This window comes from Trachemys scripta, chromosome 8, assembly GCF_013100865.1.
Source record: "Trachemys scripta elegans isolate TJP31775 chromosome 8, CAS_Tse_1.0, whole genome shotgun sequence".
NCBI classification, from domain to species: domain Eukaryota; kingdom Metazoa; phylum Chordata; order Testudines; family Emydidae; genus Trachemys; species Trachemys scripta.
Window position 1 is genome coordinate 54,338,914 of NC_048305.1, and position 22,131 is coordinate 54,361,044.

The 22,131-nt window shown below is 47.6% G+C and overlaps 1 protein-coding gene across 2 annotated transcripts in view; it reads right to left on the minus strand.

Annotated features, from left to right (window-relative positions):
• Window positions 1-4,034: 4,034 nt before the first annotated feature.
• The window catches only part of RGS8 (regulator of G protein signaling 8), a 33,106-nt gene continuing 15,009 nt past the window's right edge, over window positions 4,035-22,131 (minus strand). For both annotated transcript variants that reach the window (XM_034779988.1, XM_034779987.1), the window contains exons 5-6: window positions 6,844-7,010; window positions 4,035-4,549 (exon numbers count right to left, since the gene is read on the minus strand). In XM_034779988.1, coding sequence (XP_034635879.1) covers window positions 4,367-4,549; window positions 6,844-7,010 — 350 coding nt within the window. In that variant the 3' untranslated portion in view covers window positions 4,035-4,366. The remainder of the gene's footprint in view (window positions 4,550-6,843; window positions 7,011-22,131) is intronic.

Here is a 22,131-nt window from a genome sequence, read left to right on the forward strand (position 1 = left end):
AAAAAAAAAAAACTTTAGATCATTAGGTTGTTTTCTATCTGGCCTTACTGCCATGAATAGTAGTGGAGCTCAAGATAGCAATGTTGGAGAGAACCTCACTGAGCATACATCAGGAAGTCCTGCAGATATACCTATCTCATAGAGCTGGAAGGGACCCCGAAAGGTCATCAAGGCCAGCTCCCTGCCTTCACTAGTGGGACTAAGTACTGATTTTTGCCCCAGATCCCTAAGTGGTCCTCTCAAGGACTGAGCTCACAACCCTAGGTTTAGCAGGTCAATGTGCAAACCACTGAGCTATCCCTCCATCCAGCTTAGCATGGGGATGGGCACTAATCTGGCCAGCTGCTCAGTCTGTTCCAAAATCTGCAATAGCGTGTCAAATTTTCCATCGCTTCACCCCAATCACCTAGTCTAGATAAAGAGATAGAAGCAAAGGAGTGGGGGCATACAGCTTACATCAGGTAAAATCACTTAGCCAGGGGACAATAAATGAACAATCAACTGTCTCACCCCCCCCAGTTGGTGGGAGAAACCTCCCTTCTCCTCCCCATCCCATATACTTTCTATCCAGCCCTCAGCCATCCAGCTGTACTTGCCCTTCATTCCCAGTCATGCAGGAACTCTCACTTTACTGGGTTTTCTAAGCCAACTGGCTGACTCAACCTTGCAATGATATTTTCTCACAGTGCTCCTATAGTAGGCTGAGCTCTCTGCTGAATAGGTTGGCCTCCCAAAGATCTGGGAAGTATTAGCAGGCACTGAGGATACCATCTGTTGAACTATCCCTGGAGTCTTTAATGTGCTGTGGATGGAGCCTTTTTGGGTGCCTTATAAACAAGAAGTAAAAATAACCAACTTTCTTCTCTTTAAAAATGATCGACTTTATTATCTAGACCAGAATCTCAGTGAAAGTGCTAGTGGGGATGCGTATCCAGTGCTTTTTAAAGAGAATCCTTAATCCTGCCTCAGTGCAGGGGACTGAACTAGATGACCTATCAAGGTCCCTTCCAGTCCTACATTTCTATGTTTCAGTGATTCTTCACTTAGAAAAAAGGACAGAGATGTGCATATATGCACCCTTAGCATTCACAATCACAGTATGTGGATTAATATAAAAGAGATAAATATATACATAGCCCTCCCCTGCCTTTACAATCTCAGCACTTTCAGTGTTGTCACCGGTGGTGGTTTCTCCCAGACCATAGTGTCATAAAAGGCAGCTAAGACCTTTCAACCACTCCCTGAAAGCCACCATATACGCATGCTCACACTGAAGAGTGTGCTCACCATTCAAAAAGCTCTAGAGTCATTGGTTTCATGCACCAGTTCACGTTCATGCAAGGAGTCACCTAGACACTTCCGCATTAAGGAGCAAATTCTGTGCATTCAGCTCCCATTGACTTCAACTTAACTCAACAGGAGCTCCCCACATCTAAAGACAGAGCACAGCCCTAAATGAGGGTGCCACAGTTTGTGTCCTAGGGAGAAGAGTTCACCTCAATTCCTCAGTAGCTCTCTCTTGGTGTCTGCCTCCAACTGCACAGAAAACATATTCAGAATGTTCCATGAACCCTCTGGAGTGATGCAAGAAAATTTTTCCCAGCGTCTCCAGTGATCTCTCCCCTCCCCTTGCACTTTTTATCTTACATCTACAGCACAATGGGGATCTATATGTGGTTTCATTCTGTTTAGTAGGACAAAAATATAGCCCAAGAATGATCAAAGAATAATTTCATCAGTCTTTGATTCCTTCTAGTGCATTGCACGAGGTTCCTGAGATAGTTATCTCCGCAATCTCATTTGCTAGGTTGACAAAATGTATAGGTTAAGGGAATTCATGATAGATTCTAGAGGTACTTTTAAAGAAAATAAATAGAGGGGTTGCACTATAGGGTCTGCATTTGGGTGCAGATGTAACCCACACACCTCCTGGGTGTGGTGTTCTGTCCCATCTAGTGGCACCCAGACCACTTAAAGAGAGAGATAAAATGAGTTTGCTCTACAGCCTTAGCTAACAGCCAGTTGGTAGAGGCTCATGCACTAAGCTCCAGAGGCCCTAGCTTCGATCCCATCCGCTGACGACCGGGGTCTGTCAGCATTACACAGACTCAGTTCCACACACCTTGCAAACCTGTATTCCAGTCCCTGCCACTTATTTTACAATCCAGTTGCGAAGGACATCTGTAAACAATGGTTCTCAGAGCATAGGGCTCAATGCCCTTTCTGATAGTCCCTCTAATAGAATGAAAATTGACCCATGAGAGGGTCTCTCTCTTACAAAGTGGTCTGCAGAATGAAAAGTAGAGAATCAGTTTTAGAATAACAGTGCTGTCAGATACTGTAAGGTAATCTTCCCTTAGAAAATACATTTTGTCTATACAGCATATAGCCTCTGGTGCCTGAGAACTCTGACCAGCTACACATGTCTCTGAAATGAGACAACCATGCCCCCCACCCGCACTGTGATCCCGAACTACAAATACCCAGTCACCTGGAGCCCAGTGTCACCACCATGCAAAACTTTGCCTATTGGTCAACACAATGGCAGATGAGTGAACCCCTGTTCAGCAAAGCTAAGCCACGCTGCACCTAACCATGCATCAGCGCTCTCTCTCCTCTCCCCTTCCCCTTCAGCCCAAGTGTCAATTCCATCCCGTGTTCACATTAGAGAGATAGGACTGGGAAGAAATTTATTTAAAAAAAAACAGTGATGCCCTAACAAAACCCTCCCTCCTAATGAGAGAAACCTCATAATGACTACAGAACAGAGGCTATACATCCAGCAGCTCCCCCGGCACAGCATCCCTCAAAACAGAGCTTGAAAGCTGTGTCCTACCTAATGCACGGATGTGCAATACCTTTTGAGATCCAGGCAGCTTTTTCCTATTTGCTGTGTGTAGCTTTAGACTCCAGTCCATCCTGTTTACTCAATGTTGAATCAAATTTTTAATCCAAACTTTTGGGGATAGCAAACCCAGGGACCACCCTAAACATAGAGATTGGAGCCTATTGTACATTTATTTATGCATAACTTGATGGTTGTGTGACACAGTTGAGGTCTGTGCATAATCTTTTCTTAAGCTATGCAACAAAAATATGGAAAATACAACAGCAAATAAGTGTCTTATATACTGCTTCAAGACTGGACTCTCATCCTGTGCACAACATGTTTCCACTGTCTTATCTGTTTTCACAGTAGGGTCCACGTCTCCATATTTGTTTGTACAGCACTGAACACACAATTACCAATCAATAAATAAAAGCAGTCCATGGACAATAAATAAAAATAACTTCAGTATCAGCTGCTGCATGAGGCCAGAACAGAGGCTATTTTTAAGTGTTGTATGCGGTGTGCTACACTGCACACAAATCCCTTTACTTTTACCTCTCCCTGTCATGCACAGTCATGCAATGCATGAAACATGTGGTCTCACATAACAGACAGGTCTTGCGTTCCCCTCCCTTGTTAGCAATTGGCATGATGGAGCATCACATGTTGCCTCCCAACACTACAAAGCTCTTCTGGGGCAAGAAGCATCTTTTTGTTATGGTTTTGGTACAGAGCCTAGCACAATGGGGCCCTGCTCCATGCCTGAGGCTCCTATCAAATAATAATTGTAATTTGTACTAGAATCATTTCTAGTAAGGACTTTTGGTTTGGCCTCCTGGAGAGGAAACTTTGGCTCCTTGACAATGCATGTGAAAATAACATTCTGTTTCCCTCCCCTAAAGAAAAGGGCTTTAGGATTGGGGGGCATCATCAGATAGGAAGGGGGTGCAGCAAGGTCATGGCTGACATCACAATGTGAGCAACAAAAATGGAAGAAAGAGCTGACTCAGTTGATCAGTTCTACCTTGGGAGACAGCTCAAGGCCCGTAGCTTTAGGAACCCCATGGTCTCTAGCTTGGAGTCCCAGCCACCCACAGCCCCACATGAGTGACAGCAGTGCTTTGGATTGTGCTCAGTTACACTAGTTTCATGACTGCCCTTAGTGTCCCCTCCAACTATGTGGGATAGGTGAGGGTGGGGAAGAGGAAGTTCATATTGGCATTATTTACCAACTAACCAGTATAGTAAGTTTTGGGAAACCTGCCTTCTTGATAGATGACCCAGTGCACCACATAGAACATATTTCTGATCCTGAATAGGCCAGAAACTGATAGGTGCTACCACTAACCAAACACACACAGAGACTCTCCAAAGAGTCTTAGTACTGCGTTTGGGTCACACTCTGAAATGGGCTCCCCCTTTCTCTCTCCTGTTCCTCTTTTACCCCTGCTTTTTTAACACCAATGAAGTTTCACATTTGGAAATGGTTTTGGCTGCCATGGGAAGCTTATGGTTTCTGAGGGTCCCATCTCTGCTCTAGCTGAGCCTCCTCTGGGTTTGGGTCAGCAGGTCTGTGTAAATTTTGGATCTCAGGAACCTGGGGTAAGAGTCTTTCTCCATGAGGCTGTGCACTTTCCCCTGGGCCTGGTCAAAGCAAGATAGTGAGGGCTCCTGCACATTATTTCTTGTCACCTCCCGTGTCTGGAAGTCTATGTTCACCTAGGGAAAGAGACAACAAGGAGGATTATATAGAGTAACTCTGGTTTATATAGCTAACAACACAACAACATAACCTTTTGGGGTGGGAGAGGGAGGGATTCATAATAAGTCATTGCCCATATTTTCTAACTTAGATAGCTTAAGTTAAGCACTTCAATCCATATTAATTTCAATATTAGCTGTGTGTGCTTAGCACCTCTGAAAACCAGACCATTTTTATTTAGGTGCCTAGGTATGAATTTAGGCGCTTAACTTTAGGTATCTACTGCAAGTCTGAAAATGTTGACTCAGAGTCTTTGTCACCCCAGCTATCCCAGCCCTCATCAAGACGCCTATGAATTTTTACAAATTTGGCTCTCTATACATTTAGTGTGTTGGCTAATGAATTGTTAGTAATTTTAAACTATTACTAAAATCTTATCAAATAGCTTTAAGTTATTTTTGTTTTACAATAAACTGTTTGACTTTTCTCATGATTTCCCATGACGACTACTTACTAAAATATATTGTGCTTGGACTTTTCCATTTTAAGCCCCCCTAAACTTATGTCTTTAGCATTTTTGCTGTGAAAAATTCCTGAATTCTCCCAGATTTTTGCCCTGACAATCAACCAGTCTTAACTGTGGTTGTCATGAGAAAGATGGCACAAAGCCATTCCTGTGTGAAAGAGTTTGCTATTATTAATCTTTTGAATAGGGAGGCTTCCGTGGTACCCAAATATAATGCAGTCAAAAAGGGGAACCTTTATCTGTGCCTCCCCTAAAATGGTTACAGCATTAGTTGGCTGTGCATTGTGCTGGTGGGTCATTTCAAATTTTGATACACCAAAGGTCATGACTGTGGGATCAGATTTTAGATATCACCCTTTAGATATCATAGGGATCAACACCTCCTAAACTAACCTAAACCCAAGTGTCTAATCCCAGCTGGAATGCATTCAGTGCCACAAGATGCTGGATCTCCTCCCACTCCAGCTGACATAATCAGAAAGACTACCATTTATTTCAGTGGGAGTTCAATTTGGCCCTGTAATCGGCCAACCCTCAGCTTGGGCTTGAGCCAAAGTACCTTTGAGTCTCTTGCCTCTGGGTCCCTGTCAGGATCCTCCACTCCTGGGCAATCTTACTGTTCCCAGCAGGAGTTCAGCTCACTCCCAGGGTCTTTTCAGCACCCAATTTATAGTCTACTTGTCTCCAGCCCCTGGGAGCACTTCCCAGGACCTACCACAGGTCACTGGCTGGAATCAGCTCTACAGGGCTTTTGCTTATACCAAGATTGTAGTGTCTATCTCCCTCAAATGGGGTGGGGTTTGAAGAAAATATTAGCAGCTGCCTCAGGCTCAATTTCCCTTGTTGCTGGAGCTTACTAGCATGCCCTAGAAGCTTCCTTGTTCCTGGAAAAACTCCCCTCATGGCTAGGATCACCCTTTTAAGACCCACTTCTCCAGGTGTAGCATGTTCTGCAGGTGCACCTAATTGACACTGCCTGATTGCAGGAATACTCTTTAGCCTTTCCACCAGAGGGATGGGGGTGTGCCACATCAGAGGCCCTAAATTACCAATATTATTAGTTCACAAGTTGTGGTTAAAGTCTGAGTTTTCCCCACTGGAAGCCCTGTTGGAAATTGGGTACACATTCACTAGAGGAATCTGTGAGCAGACTCTCGCTGAATAAGCAATATGACATCACAACGTGGCATCACAATGCAGGATATAACATCATAAACTGTGATTATGTTAAAGGAGAATTCACAAGTCCAGGCTCTAAATTGTGGCTACACTTTCTATTCAGCACAGTGTGCTATTGCTTGTAACTTTCAGAAATTCTAACAATGCTGAATTCTACAGATTCAGAGGGCTGTGGGGCCTAGATTGACACATACACTCTAACTCTTGGAGATTCAACAGGTTAGAGCAGTTGCTGGGAGTGTTGTTGAAGGCCGTTTTGGGGACCTGTAAATAATCAGTTTTGATACTTGTGAAAGAATGAAGGAGTGATGTCTCTATCAAGCCACTGATTCGCAGAAGTTCCCCACTGGAGGCTTTGGGATGCAGGCTGCAGTAACTCAGGTATCCAGACACACTGGCCAACAGTAGCTAGTGAAATCACTGATCAGCTCATTACCTCTTCAGTGATCCTCTGAAGAGTACAAAATCCCAGCATTGGGGATGTGAGTCACTGGTAGTGGAGAGAGATGTGGCAAACAACCCTCCTTTCCTTTCCCTTGCCAAGTGAGTTTCCTTGCAATACCTGTTGCTCAGATTAATCCCACCAGAGTGTGTATGCCTACCAACCTCTCGAGGAGCTTGTACATCAATGAATTCTTCAAAGATCCTGTGGGCCTTGGATGCCAGTTTGGTTGTTGACCGGGTCTTTTTGAACTCCTCACAGGCCAGCCAGAACTCCAGATTCTCCTCGCTGAACTCTGTCTTCAGGAAGGCGCGGAATGCAGCCACCCCATCTACAAGGGGGAAACATTGGACTTATGGAAGAAAGGAAGCAACTTCAGACCAGATAAGGCATTTTTACAGTATATGCCACTGTTCACTCATCCCCAACAAATACGACCCCTATCCGTTTCAAAATCTCTGCCATTGGCACAAAAAGACTTAACTGCTGATCATGTGGTTTTTCTACAGCAGGCTCAAGTACTGTTCTCCACAGTTACAGTTACATGAGGCTCCCCGTCCCAGGTAGTTAAAGGAACCCTCTCCTGGGTTGTATTTTAATCAGTGTTTTGCTAGGAGTGTAGGCAGAATTTCAAAGGGATTTCAGAGCCTGACTCCTATAGGGTCCTTTGAAATTCCCAGGCTCAAGTTATACATTCTGTTTGCTATATAGTGGTTAATGCCTCACTATGTAAAATACAGTTGTCACTAGGTAAAACTGTTTATAAAATACATCATTTGTGAACTTGTCTCCTTTTACATCTGGGCTTTTCATTACTTTGGTTTATTATCTTAACACATTTTTAACTCTTATTTGTAGATAGGAAGTAGCTTAGAATTTCTAACCATAACATCTACACTAAAAAGGAAAAGGAAGGAACACAGAGTGGTCAAAGTGCTCTTCTCTTTTAGTGCTTAGCAATTGTGAGACTGCAATAATGTTTCTGGCTAACTCAGGTTACAAGTTATGATTATGGTAGATTTGGAAATTGGAGCGTTCTGATTTCTGTGTGTAGGCATATTTATAAAAAGAGGCACATGTGGACACAGCCACTGTATTTACTTTCTCTGCATGTATGGGAGCCAACTAATTCAGCTCTGGAATAAGCAGATTTGAAATCAATGAGGGCTCCACCCACTTATGGCAGAGCTGAATTTTGCCCTTTCAGACCTTTCCTATAAGGTAGGGCCATTTAAGAGTTTATGACAGGAAGCCTACTTGGCCAGCATTACCCCATTCCAAGTTTGTCTCTAAAAACATTTATGGGCCAGGGAATGCAGTCAGTGAGGGGAAAGAAGTGATCTTGGGGAAATTCACTGAAGGTCCCTCCTACTCCTACTCTGTCTGCCCTGAGTTTGGGAGCTAAGCTCCCCTGCCTCTTCCTGGGCTGGTGAAATAAGGACTTCCCAAGCACAATAATCTAAAGTGGGAGCAGCAGGAGGGGCTGGTGCCTGGCTGGGAGTTGATGGGGCTCTAATCTTTCCTTCACTAGTACCAGACGGGAGCTCCCTCTCTGACTCTTTTCTTTCCCAGAAAGATCCACCCCTTGCCACTTCCTCCCCACTTCCAGTGGGCAGAGATGGAAAGTGACAGAGTCTGCTGCCTCCAGCTCTCCCCTCCGCCCCGCAGGGAAAAGAGAAACCCTGCTCCCAGCCTTCCCTCCCCTAGCCAGAATCCAGGAGATACTAGGGTTGCCATCTCTGAGATGCAGAACCTCACTCAGCCCTTAAGGGAGCCCTCCTGCTGTCCCCTACCAAGAGCCCCTACCTCAACCACTCCACTCCTGGCGAGACTCGGGTGTTTTTGTGACAACTTGCATTTGGCACTGGCAGAAGACAGCATACTGGGCTAGATGGACCAATAGTTTGACCAGTATGGCTGTTCTTATGTTCTGTCCCCCTTCCCAGTCCCCGATGCTGGGAGGAGCCACTGCGGTTTCAGCAGGTTGAGGGCCTGGCACACACTCAGATGTCAGCTGCTCTCCCAGCCACTTGGCATGTGTGGTAGTTAAAAAATCACTGTGTGGACACATGTGTGCACAGCTTACAGGGAAGGTTGGTCTCAAGTGAAATAAACAAACCCCACACATTAAAACTTTTCACCGGCAAGGCAGTACAAAAACTGGCCAGGCCGGTTAAAAACCAGCCAGCTGGCAACCATAGCCACCTCCGGGACACAGAATGGTTCTGTCAGCTCCCTCTTCCCTCTTGAATGTCTCATCTAAGTGCCTTACGTCTTCCTGTAACCTCACATCTGCTCCCCGCAAGCAACTGGGAATGGTTTTATGAGAGCTGGGGTGAAAGCGCCTCTTCCTGATTGCTTTTAAATAGCTAATGTGAGATTATGGACAGAAAGGGGACACAGAGATGAGATGCTCAGCCACGGCTGTATCACATCAACTCTTTGGAGTGTCGTTTTTTAGTCTCCTTACTGGCCAAAGAGAGGGAGAAACGTGGTCTCAGCAAGGTTCTGTGCCAGCAGCAAAACGAGGGCTTTTGTTGTGCGTACAGCAATGTTGCTGAAAATGAATATTGTGATTTGGATACAATGGAGTGTACAGCTACAGCCCCAGGTGCCTGAAGGAGACATTAGCCCCTCTCCAAGCCAGTGGTGCAGGGACATGCCAGAAATACGGCTGGGGCCGGAGGTGTAGCAGGAACGCACTGCACTCGGGCTATTATGAGCTGCTCTGTGACTTCATAACGTGATGTTGTAGCCACCTTGAGATAGAGATGCTGCTGAGGCTGCTCTAGCTTACACCAGGGCCTGCTCCGCTCCCCAGCTGACCCCAAAAGGCAGGAGGCAAGAAGATAACACACAGCTTGTGCCCTCTCCAGAATCTAGTACCCAGTGTCTTTCCTGGGGACGTGGAGTCTCAGTGGGAAGGTGAAAACTCAGGAGCAGACTGGGGAGTCTATGCTGCAGGGATCTGTCAGTATGGGATAGCAGAGAGTTTGGAGGGAACAGAAGTTTGAAGGGAAAAGAACAGCAGATCCTGGTGCCATAAGGCTCTTTGTATATAGCTGGTTCCTGTAGTGTTTGCCCTTAAACATTCCATACCTGTAGGGCTACCATATTTGAACTTTCAAAAAAGAGGACACACCGGGAGGGGGTAGCCCCGCCCCCTAGCCACTCCCTCCCACTTCCTGCCCCCTGACTGCCCCCCCGAACCCTCAATCCATCTAACCCTCCCTGTCTCTTGACTGCACCAATCCCTCTCCACCCCCCTGCCCCCTGACAGGTGGCCCCCCCCCCCCATCCCTGCCCCGTTCAACCCCCCTGCTCCCTGTTCCTTGACTCGCCGCGCTCCCTGCCCCACCCCATCCCACCCTACCCCACCCCAGCTCACCTCTGCTCCAGCTCTGCCTGTGCCTACTCCCCTGAGCGCGCAGTTGCCCCGCTTCTCCGCTCCCCTCACAGGCTTGCCTCGAATCAGCTGTTCGCACGGCAAGCCTGGGACGGAGGGGGTGAGAAGTGGAGCGGTGTGGCTGCGCGCTCAAGGCAGCAGGCAGAGGTGGAGCGGAAGTGAGCTGGGGCGGGGAGCGGGTCCTCTGCGCCCCCCCGCCCCCGGTTAACTGCTGCAGACAGTCCTCCCTGCCCCAGCTCACCTGAGCGCTCTGCTTCTCCCTCCGCCTCCCAGGCTTGCCGCACAAAAGTCTGGGAGGGAGGGGAGTAGACGGGAAAAGCGGCGTGCCCGGGGGAGGAGGCGGGGCCTGGGATTTGGGGAAGGGGTTGGAATGGGGTGGGGAAGCGGCAGAGCAGGGGGAGTGCGAACACCCACCGGCGCTGGCTAAAAAAGTCGGTGCCTATGCCCCACACAGTGCTGCCGGCGTGCAGAAGCTGCAGGGGAGGGGCTTTTGTTACCAGAGAGGCCGCAAGTGAGCGGCTCAATCCGGTGCGGCTGCCCTGTCAGCCGCTTTTGGGTCTTTAAATAGCCATCCAGGGGGAAATCCCGGACATTTTTAGCTTTTTACAAATTCCCCCCGGACGGCTATTTAAAGACTCAAAAGCCGGACATGTCCGGGGAAACCCAGACGGATGGTAACCCTACATACCTGGTTAGGGGATACCCTGCTGAAGCTTTTTACAAGGACAATAAAGAGCTTTGCGATATGCTTCTAGACACCCTGCCTCTCTTTCTCGGTTTTGATTCTCCCTCTGCTTTTTGAAAAAAGAACAGGAGTACTTGTGGCACCTTAAAGACTAACAAAGTTATCTCACAGATTGTCTGGCTATGTAGACTCCCTCCTCAGGCCCTACGCTACCAGCACTCCTAGCTATCTTCGAGACACCACTGACTTCCTGAGGAAACTACAATCCATTAGTGATCTTCCTGAAAACACCATCCTAGCCTCTATGGATGTAGAAGCCCTCTACACCAACATTCCACACAAAGATGGACTACAAGCCGTCAGGAACAGTATCCCCGATACTGTCACGGCAAACCTGGTGGCTGAACTTTGTAACTTTGTCCTCACCCATAACTACTTCACATTTGGGGACAATGTGTACCTTCAAATCAGCGGCACTGCTATGGGTACCTGCATGGCCCCACAGTATGCCAACATTTTTATGGCTGAGTTAGAACAACGCTTCCTCAGCTCTCGTCCCCTAACGCCACTATTCTGCTTGCGTTACATTGATGACATCTTCATCATCTGGACCCATAGAAAAGAAGCCCTTGAGGAATTCCATCATGATTTCAACAATTTCCACCCCACCATCAACCTCAGCCTGGACCAGTCCAGACAAGAGATCCAGTTCCTGGACACTACAGTACTAATAAACGATGGCCACATAAACACCACCCTATACCGGAAACCTACTGACCACTATACTTATCTACATGCCTCCAGCTTTCATCCAGACCACATCACAGGATCCATTGTCTACAGCCAAGCTCTACGATACAATCGCATTTGCTCCAACCCCTCAGACAGAGACAAACACCTACAAGATCTCTATCAAGTGTTCTTACAAATACAATACCCACCTGCTGAAGTGAAAAAACAGATTGACAGAGCCAGATGAGTACCCAGAAGTCACCTACTACAGGACAGGCCCAACAAAGAAAGTAACAATGCCACTAGCCATCACCTTCAGCCCCCAACTAAAACCTCTCCAGTGCATCATCAAGGATCTACAACCTATCCTGAAGGACGATCCATCACTCTCACAGATCTTGGGAGACAGGCCAGTCCTTGCTTACAGACAGCCTCCAAACCTGAAGCAAATACTCACCAGCAACTACACACCACACAACAAAAACACTAACCCAGGAACCTATCCTTGCAACAAAGCCCGTTGCCAACTCTGTCCACATATCTATTCAGGAGACACCATCATAGGACCTAATCACATTAGCCACACTATCAGAGGCTCGTTCACCTGTACATCTACCAAAGTGATATATGCCATCATGTGCCAGCAATGCCCCTCTGCCATGTACATTTGCCAAACCGGACAGTCTCTACGTAAAAGAATAAATGGACACAAATCAGACATCAAGAATTATGACATTCAAAAATCAGTTGGAGAACGCTTCAATCTCTCTGGCCACTCGATTACAGACCTAAAAGTCGCAATATTACAACAAAAAAACTTCAAAAACAGTCTCCAACGAGAGACTGCTGAATTGGAATTAATTTGCAAATTGGACACCATTAAATTAGGCTTGAACAAAGACTGGGAGTGGATGGGTCATTACACAAAGTAAAACTATTTCCCCATGCTTATCCCCACTCCCCCCTCCCATATCTCCTTGTCAACTGCTGGAAATGGGCCATTTTCATTACCACTACAAACAGTTTTTTTTTCTCTCCTGCTGATAATAGCTCACCTTAACTGATCACTCTCCTTATAGCGTGTATAGTAACACCCATTGTTTCATGTTCTCTGTATGTATATATATCTTCTTACTGTATGTTCCATTCTGTGTATCTGATGAAGTGGGCTGTAGCCCACGAAAGCTTATGCTCAAATACATTTGTTAGTCTCTAAGGTGCCACAAGTACTCCTGTTCTTTTTGCGGATACAGACTAACACGGCTGCTACTCTGAAACCTCTGCTTTTTGTCATCCTTAGCACTGACACAGGGGTCACTCTCCAAAAACAGAAGCCTTGCCAGGGGACGTGATGAACAGAGCATAATGTCTGATAAAAGGAAAGGCTTTCTCATGATTGATGTAGCAAGAAAGACCTTTGCTTCAACTCTGCCCCAGAGAGCAGCCTGGAGCAGCCAGGGAGCTGGGGCAGCAGCTGGAACCAGAAAGTCTCTGCACAGTTCTCTCTCCTTGCTCCTGCTCTGACTTTAGTCAGTGGCTTTTAATTTCTAAATAAATACAGAAAGGGGTTGGATACTAGTCATGGACATTTTTCTCTTCCTGTTTGTACTCTGTCTCCTTCCCTTCTACTTACTCTTTCCCCTTTTCTCTCCTCTCCATAAACTTTCTCACTTCCCTTCCTTTTTCTCACCCTCCCACTCCTTCAAGGCTCTTGCTTAACCCCTTTTCTTCATTCTGTCCCACACTCTTCACTTTCCTTCTTTTCACCTCACTCCAGTGGCGTAGCCAGGATCTAAGAGCAGGGGGAACAAACATAAAAAAGGCGCCCCCCCCTTGGCTCCTTTTCTGGCCACGCCCCCCTTGGCTCCTCCTCCAGGCGCTCTGCGCCCCCCCCCCCCCGGCTGGCTCCTCCGGCTGTGCCACCCCTCCCCCCGCACTGGCTGCCAGTCGCCATGCTGCGCCCCCCCTTGCTCCTCCGGCCATGGCTGCCGGCCGCACTGCGCCCCGCCTTGCTGCGTCCCCACCCCGCTCTGCCTCCTCCGGCCGCGCCCGCTACCCCGGGCCATTGGCTGCGGGCCACCCTGCTGCGCCCCCCCCTCGCTCCTCCAGCTGCGGTGGCCGGCCACAGCTGCGGGCCGCCCTGCTGCGCCCCCGCTCGCTCCCCCAGCCATGGCTGCCGGCCGCGCTGTGCGGGCCGCCATGCTGCACCCCCACCCTCGCTCTGCCTCCTCCGGCCGCGCCCACCCCCCCCCATTGGCTGCTGGCCGTGCTGCGGGCCACCCTGCTGCGCCCCCCCTCGCTCCTCCGATCGTGCCGCCCCCTCCCCATGGCTCCTCTGGCCGTGTTGCCCCCCCTTGCCTGCAGGAGGTCAGCGCTGGCCAGCAGGCGCACCGCTTTTTGAAAACATGCTGAGGGGAAGCGGCTGCTTCCCCTGCAACCCACTAGCCATGCTACTGCCCCTCTCCCCTCCTTTCCTTCTCCTCTCCTCCCCACACTCTCTCTCTCTCTCTTCTATCTATTCCTTCTTCTCTCTTTGTTGCCACGCCCCTCCCCTCTTTCTCTCATGGCCTTATGCAGGAGAGACTTCAAACCAAGGGGCCCCCTGGCTGTATGGAGTGCCACTGCTAACTTGCACTCACTCATAAGAGGCCGATCCCCTCCTGATTTCCCACATGCTTCTGTCTCCTCCATGCATGAGCTCTCTGTATGTGGAGAAAGCCCTTCTTTAGACCATTCTGAGTTGTTTGGGAGGCTGGAGGTGATGGAGGAGGGAGCATCAGAGGACTTTCTTGGGAGGGACTTCAAAACCCAGGGCTGCCCTGCTCCATCTCCCTTTTTCCTTCACCCTCTGGCTGATTTCCACCACTTATGTTCTCTCAGTGTGTGGCCGATATAAGGTGTGCCTCTGTCATTCTCCCCACGGGTACTCACAGTTGTGAGGCACCTCACCACCACCTGCCCTTAGCGTGAAGCCATTTTGCCTGATGCCTGCTGTAGCTCAGCTCCTTGAAACCAACAGCCTCTGGCCATAGAGGAGCACCAATTTCTAGGTCTCCACAGATCTGGCCCTCTCTATGCAGGCTAGCGATAGACACACACCAGCTCCTAAGTCCTTCGGCCAGCATCCCCCTCTGCTTCTAGCTCCTGTCACTGGACACTCTCAGAAATTGCCAGGTGAGCTGTCCCTGGAGGGACAGCTCACACACAGCTTGACTAGAACCACTCAGGATCAAATTCTTTAGGACAGCTCAGCCCCGTAGTCTATTGATAGCGAAAACACATACCTTTATTTACAAAGATTAAGATTGAAGAGAGAGTGAGCAAGGATAATAAAAACAGGTTACTGTGATAGACCCAGGCCAGTTGGGTACAGCAGAATAGCAGAAGGCAGATATGCTGGCCACTGGATTAACAGTTTTCTGTTCCCTGACTGACCAGAGCAGGGGCTGCTCCAGGCTGATGAGAACATCTGACTCCAATTAACCTGCAAAGAGTCAGATGAGGCCATTAAGCTAATGTGACCACCTGACTCTAATTAAGGCCCCACTGATACTATAAAAAGGGTTCACTCCAGTCAGGCAGAGGAGAGCCAGGGAGCCAGAGGAGAGGAAGTGAGGCTGCAGGGCTGGTTAATGAAGACACCCTCAAGTTATTGATAAGGGAGCCCTAAGGTAAGGGTGAAGAAGGGAGAAGCAGGAGAGCTGTGGGGAAGTGGCCCAGGGAAATGTAGCAACTCTGGCAGTGAAAGGTTGGCTGCCAACAGCTGCTACCATTAGGATCCCTGGGCCGGAACCCAGAGTAGAGGGCGGGCCTGGATTCCCCCCAACCCACCACTACAGGAACACCTCCTGGGAGGGGAAGTCAGGCCCCTGTCAGGACAGGAGGCTAAACTGTTCTAAAACAAGCCCTAGGGACAACAGAGACTGTGGGAGTTCTCTCACCAACCTCCTTGCTGGCTTATGATGAAAAGGGCTAAATAGACTGTAATCCTGGCCCTAGAGAGAGAAGGGCTACGTGCAGGGTCACAGAGAGCCACTGAGGCTACCATATACCGCCTAGAAGCGCAGGACCCAGGGGACAAGGTCAGAGCTCTGCCACATTACATATAAAACATGCTTCTTAGAGTCTAAACTTAACTCTAACAGGCTAAAATCCTTGTCTAAGCAATTTCTCACCTAAGGCCTCCCAGCATCATTAGCCCAACATGGCCAGGATCCAAATTTTATGAATACAAAAAGTGCTGTCCTTTTTGCTTCCTCAGTGAAGGATAAGAAAGGCATCCTTTCCCCCTCCTCTTTTAGTCCAGTCAACCTTTGAAGTGCACTCCCATATAAGACTCTTCTCCCCTGTTGCTGGTGTGCTCCGCCTGTTTGTTTCATATCTCTTCCATCAACCTTTCTTTCCTGTTGATTTCACGTGCAAATAGGATTTCCATTGCGTTGGCTTAATTTACATGTGACAGAGAGATACACATCTTCTCTCCTCTCTGGAAAATAACTATTTGTCAGCTCTTCCTGGTTACGTAGCTTAAAACATATTTTAGAAGGTACACAAACTCCTTGCACAGCCACCGTACATACATCTCTCAGTGCTTATGATGACCACTATGATATAAGTTTTAATTGGATACCTCACACAACAGTCTTCATCGATAAATACTGTGGCAGCAATTTTGTTACATGTAGTGAGTGTGTCAGGTCTGATAGGAGTTGCTGTTACAGACATTGAACCCTTTGCCAGTTGGCATTGAGGGCACAGCCTGTGAGAGTGAACAACAGATTACTGTGCACTGTAAGATAGCTTCCACACTGTAATGCTGCCCTGCAGCTTAGGATAGGAAGGGAAGAAGGGAATTGGAGAAGAGTACCGGATCGAACTGAAGTGCAAGGGTGGATTTAGGTCTATAGAATGTTGTTCCCTGAGTTGTAATTTGGCCTGGATGCTGAGTTTAAGACCTGCACACTCATGAAGAGAATCAGGGAAGCGTTACTTACCACGGGAGGTCAATATCTTTGTTTCAAAGCACTTCTCACCCAAATGAAGGGACTCTGGCAGCACAATACCCCCAGGACTATGTCAAGTTCAGTATTGACTTGAACAGAAAACCATCATCTACTGAGTTTCAAATAAAGAAGCACAGAATAGCTAGGAAGTGTGATCTATAAACTAAATATCATAGATAAAGTGCAGAAAAAAGAGCAGCACTGGGAGTCTTCAGATGGCACAGCACGGTGCATCCTTAGAATATACAGACCACAGTCTCCAAGGTTATGGCACTTTAAGAAGGTATAGGTGTACTTATTTAGGGGCGTGATCCTTTAAAATAGTTCTAGTATATTTATTCAGGCATCTGTCCTCAAAAGAGGAGCTTTGGGTGTAGGGATCACCTGAAACCAAACGGGGAAGCAATTACTGTTGGAGCAGACCTAATGAAGACACTACAAAGAATTCCTCTCATGGGGGAGAGTATCAAAGCCCATAAGAGGAGCAGATCTGGAAGGAATTTGCAAATCTGTGAGAGCAGAACAGGGCCGTCCTTAGGCATACGCATCTGCGGCTGCGTAGGGCACCCAAAAATTTGGGGCACCACCGGGACCATAGGCACCGACTTCTCATCCTGTGGGGGGGTGCTCGACACCACCCTTCTGTTCCAGGCCCCGCCACCACTTCACCCCTTCCCCCCCAAGCCTCCACCCTGCCCCGCCTCTTCCCGCCCCTACTCCACCCCTGCCCCACCTCCTCCCCCAAGTGCGCCCTGTCCCCGCTCTGCCCCCCTCCCTCCCGGAGCTTGAACGCCGCGAATCAGCTATTCGCGGCACTCTGGAAGCACTAAGAGGGCGGGAGGAGTTGGTAAGCATGGGGCTGCTGGCACGTGAGAGGCACACAGGGAGAGGGGAAGGGTGGGAGCTTGGCACAGGTGGGTGTTCTGCACCCACTAAATTTTCCCCATGGGTGCTCCAGCCCCAGAGCACCCACCCACGGAGTCCACACCTATGACCGGGACAGCAGGTAAGAGCGGGTCGGCTCCCGCACACCCAGAGTGCACTGCAGTCTCCTTACTAGGCAGAAGGCAGGGGCCATATTCACAGAGCGGAATGCGCCAGCATAGGGGCACCAGTTGTGCCGGCATAGGGGCAGTATAGGAGCACCAGTATTCACAGAGCCAAATGCCCTGGAGTAGGGGCACCAGTTTAATAATACTGTGCAGGGCCCCATAAATCCTAAGAACAGCCCTGGAGCAGAGCAACAAAAGGCTAGTCCATTCTTCTTTCACTCTTACCCCATGAACACAAGCCAGGTCCCAAAGTCATTACTTGGGTTTTACTCACTTCTAGTTCGGCCATGATTCCCATTGACTTCAGAGGGAGTTTAGCCTCAGCCTCACTAAGGACTTCAGTTTATGTCCCTGTGTACCTGCTCCACCTTCATGCTGATCCCTAGAGCAGTAAGGTGCACTGGGGATCTTGGGGAGGGATTGTGCTACATACACTTATTTCCCAGACAATTATCTTTTTCCGAGATCCTCCCGGAGTACTAAGGCTCCCCCTGTGCTCCCAACACAGGGATGTTCCTAAAAGTATAATCTAGCCCTGTATGCTTTAAGTAATTGTCATATTTGGCACTTATGTGCCACTGATTTACAGTGCTGTACAAACATTAATGCATCCCCACAATTCATCTGTGAACTAGGTAAGTATTATTACTTTCCTTGTATAGATGGGGGCCGTAAACCAGGCTGGTTCATGGATTTTCCCAAGGTCAGTAACAGAGCTGTAGTTAGAACTCAAAGAGTTCCTCACAACCAATGTTGTGTTCTTTCCCTTAGAACATGGAGAGTAGATTGACTAGAGCAATAAGGGTTGAAAAGAAGGAGCTCTGCACGCTAGTAAATGATGAGTGGCAACTAAGGAAGGCCTCAACATCTTGAGAAGATCCAAAACTAAAGGCTTAAATCATTCAGGCAGACAGTTTAATCCCCAGGAATCTAGCCAATGCTGGAATGCAAAGGTTAATGATTATTGATGTAGTGTTTGTATTTCATGCCATAGATGTGATTGGCACTTACCCTAGGAAACAAAGACATAGGCTGAGATTTTTAAAGATATATAGGTGTTACTGCACTTAGCATTGCAATGCCTATGTTTCATTTTCAAAAGGAATTTAGACACTTAGGGGTCTAAATACTGCCCAGCTGATGCTGAATGAGGCGGGGGTACAGGAACATTTCTAATCCTAGTATCATTTTGATGAATTTTAGACTCATGTCAGTAGCACAATGCTGGTACAGTGCTGTCCTGGCTCAAAAAGAGCCAGAAGGAAATGGGAATCTGTGGGAAGAAGGACAAAGAGTGATCAAGAAAAGGCAGAAGAAGGATAATATATGTCAGAAGAGCACAGAGATCACACAATACGGAGGAGGGAAAAATAACCATCACAAAACTAAAAAGGAAACATACATGAAGGTTTTTCCATGTCTCTTTGTTGAAAACAGATTGAGGGTTTAAGGACAGTTTGTCCTGCTGGATATTGGACCCGTGAGAGATGCAGAACAAGATGCGCCATTGCTTGCATCTCCGCCGGCAGACTGTCAAAAGGAATCTCCGTCTGGCTGGCCAGCCCATGTCTCCTGGGCATGAGATACAGACAGAGGCTACTCTTCTGTCACTTACTGCACACACACTCTCCAGGCCAGACCAAGCTCCCGTCTCGTGGGAGTCATCATTAACCTTAATGGCATAAACTGGGAAAAGATGTTCAAAAACAACACATTAAAGTCACTTCCTGGTAAATGTACTAAAAGCATGTCGCATAGATTACAGAATCCTCTTCTCATGCTACCACACTTCCCTGAGGTTTTTCCCTCACTACTTGCTTTTAGAAAATGAAAATTTGACATTATTGTACACTGTGCAGAGCTCTCTATCCTGTCCCTGGCAAACAAGGAGTTAATAGCAACTCAGGTGCTCCAGGGAGGGGCCTTGGAGCAGTTGCTCCTGGCTTGAGAAGGTTGAGGCTGCCTGGGAGAAGGTTGTTGCCTGGGCCAGTGCAGCCCCAAACCAAGGGAATATTTGTGCATTATGTTTTGAAGTTTTTCTGTGATGGGGAGAGAAAGCTCTTGCTGCAAAAGGGCAGCTGACGGCCTGATCCTGTGCTTCTGAACTGCACTGCGTCTCCAGCAGGTAGATACGCGGCATTAAGTTGTTTACCTGAAAGTATCAACAAAATTAAGACTTCAGCCACTCTTAACCGGTTGGCAATAGTTCCTTTAAAGCAGTGTTAGAATGACAGAGGGGGAGTCGCACACTTTATCCCCAGGTGCCTGCTGCAGAGCTGTGTGTGATTGGAAGCACATGAGTTGTGCTGCCTCCCTTATTCCTGATCACTTACCAGTGTCGATGCTGATGTATTTTTATATGATCTGCAGACTAGACAGTTGGAATCATTCCATTTCCTTTATCCAGTAGGGCATTGCCCATCCTGGGAGTCCCTAGAGACATGGGACTAATTCATTGGTGACCTATGACCCCTTTGTAACAGCATAGCTGGCCTAAAAGGGCGTCCGAGCAGCCAGAAGCTCTCTTCCCTGCCAGGAATACACCTGGTGCAACTGAACTCCCCAGCATGTGCAGAGATGACACCACTGGTTCTACAATCCCATGAGAGCCCCTGGTGCAGGAAAACAGGGCGGGAGGGGGTATGTCTCAGTGTTTCAATGCCGTGGGTTTTCCTAAGATGCTGCAAGTCCCATAGGGGCCACGGCAGCCAGGACACTAGTAAGATACCCTTTAGGGCTGCCCTAACCTGCACTGGGGGGCTGCAAGGCAGCAACCCCAGGATAGGAAAAGCACAAGCCAGCTTCCCCTCAGTCCCTGTGGTAGCTTCTATGCTGGTGCAGAGATGAATCATGTCCAGAATGAGAATGCTGCATATTATTTAAGAAAATAACATGATTCCTGGTCAAGATTGCAATCAGAGAGACCCCCCCAAAGAGAGGGGTTCTGAGTAGAGATTGTGGGGGAGGGTAGGAGAGAGTGAGAGCAATGGATCTCCTTAAGTTCTGGTATCATTCTGGAACCAGATTTTATTGGAAACATAACACCTTTTATCTAAGGTCCTCCTAGACTCCACTCAAGAGACCCTCTCCTGAAAGTATTATGTCGAGATTAAACGTTACTATAAAGTTCACTAAAGCGATGCAGGCAGCAGCCTCTCATACTTCAGTGGATATTTTACCAAGGTAAATGACCTGATATTACACATAGAGACTGCATGATGCTCTGTTAGAGGCCTTTTTGGAATGCCTCCACCTGCAGCCTCTTTGTAGTCTCATTGTATGTAGCAACAAGAGGTTCAGAAGTTCCAAAAAAGAATACTGACTCTCTATGTACAGTGTCAACCTCCTTACCTTAGCAATACCCACTGAATTGTTATGAGGGTCTCAAGATTGTATCACTTTAGTAACATTTAATTCCGTCCTTTGATCTGAAAAATACCTCCCTGCTTCCTTCCGTTCCCACCAGTATATCCCTGGAGGGACAGCTTTGAATTGGCTCCCCTCTTTCATTCAATTCCTGAGCACTGTCTATGCCATAACACACCATTACATCATGGAATTGTTTGGTCTGAAGAGGCCCAAAACCTCATTCCAGGTTTATCTTTGACTGTGGCAAGTGAAAATTGTGAGCCAACAATGTTATTCCAAGTGAATTAGCAAACCATAACTAATTCTTAACCCCTCTGAAATTTATATAGGAGTTTCCATTCCAGAACAGACCAGTGGTCTATCTAGTGAAGCAATGCCAGATGCTTCAGAGAAAATGTGATACCTGCATAACACTATAAAGCAAAGGGAAAATTTCTTTCTGAGCCCAGCTGGTGATCAGCTTATGCCCCAGAGCATGAGCTGATATTACGCTAGCAAACACTGTTCACACAGGCAGTCATAAGGAAATTTGACTGATCTAGTTCTCTCCTTTTTTGCCACTAGCTGTAGGCGCTTAGCTGAAAATGTTCACTGGGGATAGTCACACAGAAATGCTAGAGTAGATACAGGACTTCTTTATCTGTCTGACATTAGCACAATGTTTGTTCAAGTGTGCTACTTAATGGGGGGGAAAATGCAGATAACTGAAGCTTTGTTCTGCTTCCACAATGAATCTTAGGCAATTCCATTGCCTTTTTAATGCAGTTATGAAAATACCTACAATGACTACCACAAGATAATCCCTTTCACTCAAAGGTCTGTGGGCCAAGCACAGCTCTCATTTACATGGGTGTAACTCTAGAGTAACACAGTTGCCTTCAATGGAGTTTCTTCAGATTTGCATCAGTTTTACTGAGAGCAGGTTTTGACCCTCACACTAGCAATTCCAGAGGCTTCAGGTACAAAACAGAATGTAGAGTATTCCCTGGAAAGGAGGGTTATTAAATTACTGATATTTCACTATTCACTGGGTAACTCTACAGGGGCCATTATTAGAAACTCAGCTTTTTTCATCACACACCATAGAGTTACCACAATGACTTCCTATTCTAGATATGGGAGAAAGCTGGTGTCTCAGCTACATGTGTGGTAGCTGCTAATAAATGCTGACATTTTTATGGTGACCACTGTATGATGTTCTAAGG